The following is a 6,058-nucleotide window of genomic DNA, read 5'->3' as shown; positions in this document are numbered from 1 at the left end:
CTCCCGTTGCGGCTGTGGTGGCAGAAGCGCGCGCCCGTCCGGGTTGGTTTTCTACTGCCACAGCTGAGGCACAGCTGGGCTAAAACATACGTCATCGGCCTTTAGTAACATGTCAGGTTTACATAAATAAAAGCTAATAGCACTATTGTTTCTGCTAATACTTTACAGAGATTTTCGTAGCAGGATTCAAACACTTCCTGGTGTTTTTTTAATTAAGAACTCTCGACAGGACGGGAGCTGTGATGGTATTTCCTGGTTTTACATAATTTAAACAGCAGGGGGAGCTATTTATCTATCTTTGGTGTGTAGACTGGCGGTCAGAAATTCACAAACAGATTATAGGATGGCGTCTTTTATTTCATTGATTCATTTTTTAAGTAAAATCCAAGTATTATATAGATTTGTTACTCCAAGTTATATATCTAAAGGGTTTATTTATTTTAAAAAATAAACAAATATAGTCAATTTTGATGGCTTAAAGCTAATGAAAACTCGGAACATTTGGCCGTTAAATAAGGCAGATAAAAAAAACTAACAAAAAAAGATGTTGTTAAAGTGTCTTAGTTAGTTATCTCTTTAACTAATTATATGTTAATATCAGAAAAGACATGTGTGGAAACAATTATAGCAGTTATGTCCAAAAGAGTGGATCATAACTCAAACTATTACAAAATTAGCTACAGTGCAGCTTGTGGAAAACATTTGACCCAAGTCGTACATTCATTTTAATGAATTTTATTCTTCCATGGTATTTAAAAAAAAAAAAAAGTTGTAATTACAGTAGTGCAAGGGTGGCTTCATCAGGCTGTCATTCAGTCCCAAACACGAGAACGACAAAATAACAAAAACTCTACATTATCTGTAAGTAATCTAGGCTGTCCAGCTCTTCGTTGTTGAGTTGAATCAAATGGCATAGCACCTTTTTAAAAGTCAGTCATGGTTCAGTTCAGTTAGTAGCCGGATTCTTACTGGAGTTACTGGGATGTTAGTGGGGGTGACTCTGCTTCTAGGACAGGAACTGAGACACAAAGGTGAAGGCCTGATGAAGGTCCTCTGTCAACTCCTCTGGCAGTGACAGAACCAGCGACGTTAGGCCTTTCGTTATTTCCAATATCCTGCAACGGGGAACAGAGTATGGCCTCTTAATCAGATTGTCCGCGGATTAATCATCGTCTTCTCAAAGGCTGGAACTCACCAGCTGATGTAATGAGCCGTCAGCTGAGGCTCGTGCCTGCAGCCTTCCTCCGCCATCAGAGACTGCTTCATCTGTTTGAAGTTGGTCTCAATGTCCTTCTTTATTTCTGAAAAGACCTGGATTCCCCTGAAAGAGCTGATGACTTGCTTCAAAAGAAAAGAAAAAAAAAGACACATTAAGGGAACAGGCAGAACAGTTTAGAAGACTGGAGAGGAATCAATTCAAAGAAAGCAGAAGACAGATTCGCCCCACTTACATATATAACTGAGAGCTGGTGGGCTATGTATTTATGACTACCCAGGTGCCTGATGTCCTCCTCCAGCTGCTGACTCAGCACCAGCAGCTGGTTCAGTTTGGCGACATGGAAGAAGTATTCTGTAGAACGAACAGTAGCAGAGATTGGTGCCGGCAGCAGAAGTTTAACTTTTTTTTTAACAAATTTAACGCTGTAATCACAACTTTCAGTGTTTTGTCACTGCGATTTTCTGTGACAAGCCAACAAAAAGTAGTGGATAATTATGAGGACGTTGGGAAATGATACATGATTTTTGCAAACAAAAAATTGGAAAAGAACAATGTGCATGTGTGTTTTAATACCCCTGGAAAGTAAAATGGTCCCCAACATGGATTGCAAAATAAAAGCTCAAGCTCAGTCAGACTGGATGGAGAGGATATTGTCACCTTCCTAAAATGATGGCCCAAGTGATTTGTCTTTTTTTTTTTTTTTTTACCAAAAGTGACTATTTTCTTAAAACGTCTTATGGAAAGAAGGAGGATGTGATTTTGTTTACAATTTTTGCCAAAATAACTTTTGCCAAAAATGACTTGGGTCATTATTTTAAGAAGGTAACAATAGGAAAACAACAATTTCCAAGCGTTGACACAGATTCTTAGTTAGATTTAGTTCAGCAAAGTCACTCTGACAGATGAATATACTTTGATCTAAACCATCCCATTGCATTTATAACTGTATTTCCAGAGTCCTTGTCCTGTTGGAAGGTGAATCTTTGTACAGGTCTGAAGTGTTTTGAGTTTAATTGCTAAAGAAAAGCATTCCCGCATGACACCAACACGATTCACCGTGTACAGCACTTATCATTTTCCTTCCCCTTCACAACTATGCACTATTTTGCAAAGGTCTTTCACATGATGTACATTGTGACAAAATACGAAAACGTTCAAGGGGGAATACACACATCTTTTTTTGTTACTCTTTTATTAAAGTATGTTTTTAATCCACAAGTTACACGTGCTTACTACCAATATGGCAATTTCCTGTTGTATAATTTGTGATAGAAGTACAATTTATTTACCTTCATGCAATATTTGAACAGAAGTAAAGAAAATTCTCAAAATGGGTCTTCATGTGAACATCGAGGATGCTTCCTTAAAGCGATAGTCATCCTGGAAATAATTTTATGTTATTGCAGTCTTATAGAAAATATTAGGACGATAAGACAAGCCCAGGATGTTTTTATTTGAAATCTTAAAGTACCACTATCAAGCTCAGTGACAAACATTAAGACTTTATTGTTTGGACATTGTACTAATGTCCAATTATGCATCTGTTCAATAGAACTATGTAATATGTAACCGGGCATAGCTATATTAGTAAGAGATGTTGCCACCAGAGAGTGCAAAGAAATAACTTAGTGCTCTGCTTTTGTTGGTTGGGAATGATTTAAATTTTCTTACCATCCATCAGCGGCCGATCCAGCATATCAACAGGGCTGCCTTGAATAAGGAAGACCTCGACCCGAGGAAACATGGCTGAGAGGCCCACCATGTCCAGGTAGTCCTGAGCAAACATGTGAGAATTGAATCTGTGCTAAGAAAAATCAAATATTTTATTAGGGTAACACTATTAGGCGTAACACCTCTAGCTGTGGCATAGGCTTTGGTAGATGTTCAAGGCACTGCAGCATTTGGTCAAGAATCTCTGATCCTGGGAGGATAAAAGAAGAAACACATGAAATACACAGAGTTTAGCGAAGCTAGAATGATGCCCCGACGGTTTGTTGGCATCGTACCTTCACTCTGAAAGGTGTCCGACTCTTCTGGGCTACAGCCTTGACCTAACTGCTCCTGGAACTGCAAATTTGAAAAAAACAGAATAAAGTTTCACGTGTAAGAAAAACACACATAAAATCAATTTATTCTATAGGAACCATGATATTATGATTGCTCTAATTTTACAGATGAAGGTGTGAGATGCGCATGTCACATATGTACAGAGGTTATGTGCAAAGGTTGACAGTCTCTAAAGTCTTTACATTGTAAAAATGTTAAAAACACCCAACAATAATAATTACAATTTAATGTAAAAACATTGACACTGGTAAATACTTTAAAACCTGTTCTGCCTTTGACGTAACATTTATATTTGGAGAACCTTTGCAAGACAAAGAAAGCGGCTCAACAAACTATTTCCTGGTGTTCACACACGTATACCAAGCTTATTGCGACTTTTTATTCTTTTCTCTTTTTTTACCGATTTCCTTGCAATCAGTTTTACAGTTTGATCAAATTATTTGTACCTAAAAGTCTGGCACTTTAGTTTAAGTGTGTGTATGTTTGTTTGTTTGCTTGTCAGGGGTCAGCCTACCTGTTGCATCTGCGCCCTGATGAGGAGGTCCAGTTGCCCACAGAGACACAGCATCTCCAGCCCCACCTGCTCAGGACTCAGGCGAACAGGCATCAGAGGTCGCCTCACCTGAAGCTCCACTGACCACACCAAACCAAACCACATCAGCACATTTTCTTATTTTACTCTTTTTTTCTTTTTTTTTTAAGCATCTACTCTATGTAAAGCTTCAGAGAGTAAAGCTCCAGGTGTCACCAAAGCCTGGGACCCTGCATCAACCCTCTGTGGGGTGCTTGATGATGACAGGAGGGGAGTGGTCAGGTTTTGGGGAAGCAGACAAAAGCCTGTAGGACGAAGTTCTACCACCATCAATTATAATTCTTCCACATATTACACTGAAATCAGACATGAGGCAGAGTCTTACCTTTAAAATCTTCATGATAGACGCAGGGCTGACAGAGCGGCTCCGTTGTGCTGACTGCCATATCTAACCGGGATGTGACGTGATGAGGCTCCTTATGTCGTCCTGCTGGTAAAAGCCATACGAAGCGTCTCGTACGAGCAACACAGGACAGCAGACGACCGATGTTTCTATTTAATTGAACGCATTTCCCCGGCGGTATCCACAGCGAGTGGTGCGTTCGAGTGCCAGAGGCTCGGGCGGGTAAATGAATACAGGTTGTTCATTCAGAAAGTCGTCGTCTTCTTCTCGCAGATGACAACGACTAAACGTCGCGGCGTGGCGAAGCATCCTTTATTCCCGGTGTTTCCATGTGGTTTCGAATAGACTGAAGCAAAACAAAACAATGGTGAAACGCGGACGCCTGCTACCACTGAATCCAGTGTCGGTTTCACTGAACGCCAGTCCCACGCAGACTGGGGAGATGATGTCATGCTTTAAGGTTGAGGATCACAGCATCACAGTCAGAATGAAACCTTAAAGCTATCACAAGTAAATAATAACTTCCAGTTTATTATTTACCTCAATAAACTAGAATATTATTTTTTTTAATTATGTGATTGAACAACTGCACAGTATCACGTGTTTGTTCAATTTGATGACTGTGGTTGCAGTAAATAAAAAGCCAAAACGTAGCAAAGGTTATAAACTGTTCAATCATAGGGAAGGCTGCTGATTTGACAGTTGTCCAGATGACAGTCATTGGATAAGTCATAAAAATGTTTTTGCTACAGAAGCTGGGTGTTGATGGGAGGTTTAGTGGAAGTAAAAAGTGAAGTGCCACCAAAAAAGATGCATAAACAAAGTCCATTTCAGAGTAGAGGGGACATTCACAAGCAGTGTTGGTTTTCAAAATGGGGTGCAAGGGCAGTTGCCCAGGGCGGGAGGAAAAAGGGACAAGGCAAATATTGAAAATTTTGTTTTCTCAGTCTGGAGGAAGAGTCTATATACAGTATATACAGTACAGACCAAAAGTTTGGACACACCTTCTAATTCAATGGGTTTTCTTTATATTCATGACTATTTATAAGGCAAGAAATCCCACTTATTAACCTGACAGGGCACACCTATGAAGTGAAAACCATTTCAGGTGACTACCTCTTGAAGCTCATCAAGAAAATGCAGAGTGTGTGCAAAGCAGTAATCACAGCAAAAGGTTGCTACTTTGAAGAAACTAGAATATAAGGGGTTTTTCAGTTGTTTTACACTTTTTTGTTTAGTGCATATTTCCACATGTGTTATTCATAGTTTTGATGCCTTCAGTGTGAATCTACAATGTCAATAGTCATGAAAATAAAGGAAACTCATTGAATTAAAAGGTGTGTCCAAACTTTTGGTCTGTACTGTATGTATATATATATATATATATATATATATATATATATATATATATATATATATATATATATATATATATATATACAGTCAGTGATGATTTGGGGAACCATGATATATCCTGGTGCTGTACTATGTGATTTATCTGTGATTTTACTTTTTTTTTTTCCTTCACAGGAGGCAGAAATAGGAAATCCATAGATCAAAACCTAAGTATGTTTTTTGTAATGGAAAATAAGTGCATTGTGATATTTTACAGATAATTAACTTAAGCATGAAATATTTACCACAGACTAAAAAAAAACAACCCTAAAATTATGCTTAATTTTCTTAAATTACTGTATGAAAAGCAGATAATCTCCTTTGTAATGTATAACTTCTTGTTTTTTGTTTGTTTTTTACTTTTTTATAAAATTTAAATATACAAGCTGCTTTAAAGTCTGGACAATTCAAATTATCATTAGACCAAGTTAAGTTTTTATTA

At 38.1% G+C, this 6,058-nt stretch overlaps 1 protein-coding gene across 4 annotated transcripts; it reads right to left on the bottom strand.

The window, feature by feature from the left end:
- Nucleotides 1-719: 719 nt before the first annotated feature.
- LOC116723738 (uncharacterized) lies at nt 720-4,671 on the bottom strand. 4 transcript variants are annotated; one of them, XM_032568853.1, is made up of 9 exons: nt 4,204-4,670; nt 4,035-4,123; nt 3,801-3,919; nt 3,226-3,286; nt 3,073-3,140; nt 2,891-2,993; nt 1,452-1,570; nt 1,196-1,341; nt 720-1,115 (listed from the first exon to the last, which is right to left on the bottom strand). In XM_032568853.1, the coding sequence occupies exons 3-9, from the start codon at nt 3,891-3,893 to the stop codon at nt 1,007-1,009; spliced, it is 699 nt and encodes a 232-aa protein (XP_032424744.1). In that variant the 5' UTR covers nt 3,894-3,919; nt 4,035-4,123; nt 4,204-4,670; the 3' UTR covers nt 720-1,006. The 4 variants fall into 4 exon arrangements, with proteins under 4 accessions (XP_032424744.1, XP_032424742.1, XP_032424741.1 ...); XM_032568851.1 differs by having other exon boundaries at nt 3,801-4,123; nt 4,204-4,671; XM_032568850.1 differs by lacking the exon at nt 4,035-4,123 and having other exon boundaries at nt 4,204-4,671.
- Between the last annotated feature and the right edge of the window lie 1,387 nt (nt 4,672-6,058).

The sequence above is a fragment of the Xiphophorus hellerii genome, chromosome 7 (assembly GCF_003331165.1).
Source record: "Xiphophorus hellerii strain 12219 chromosome 7, Xiphophorus_hellerii-4.1, whole genome shotgun sequence".
Taxonomy (NCBI): Eukaryota; Metazoa; Chordata; class Actinopteri; order Cyprinodontiformes; family Poeciliidae; genus Xiphophorus; species Xiphophorus hellerii.
Note: the sequence above shows the minus strand (reverse complement) of the source record. Positions and strands in the feature narration are given on the sequence as shown.

Excerpts from the sequence above, each read along its gene's own strand:
- LOC116723738 (XM_032568850.1), bottom strand. The coding sequence starts at position 4,264 with ATGGCAGTCAGCACAACGGAGCCGCTCTGTCAGCCCTGCGTCTATCAT. Across the intron at positions 2,994-3,072 it reads AGCCTATGCCACAGCTAGAG|GACTACCTGGACATGGTGGG; the intron begins GTGTTACGCCTA and ends ATGTTTGCTCAG. Across the intron at positions 1,571-2,890 it reads GGATCGGCCGCTGATGGATG|AATACTTCTTCCATGTCGCC; the intron begins GTAAGAAAATTT and ends TTCGTTCTACAG.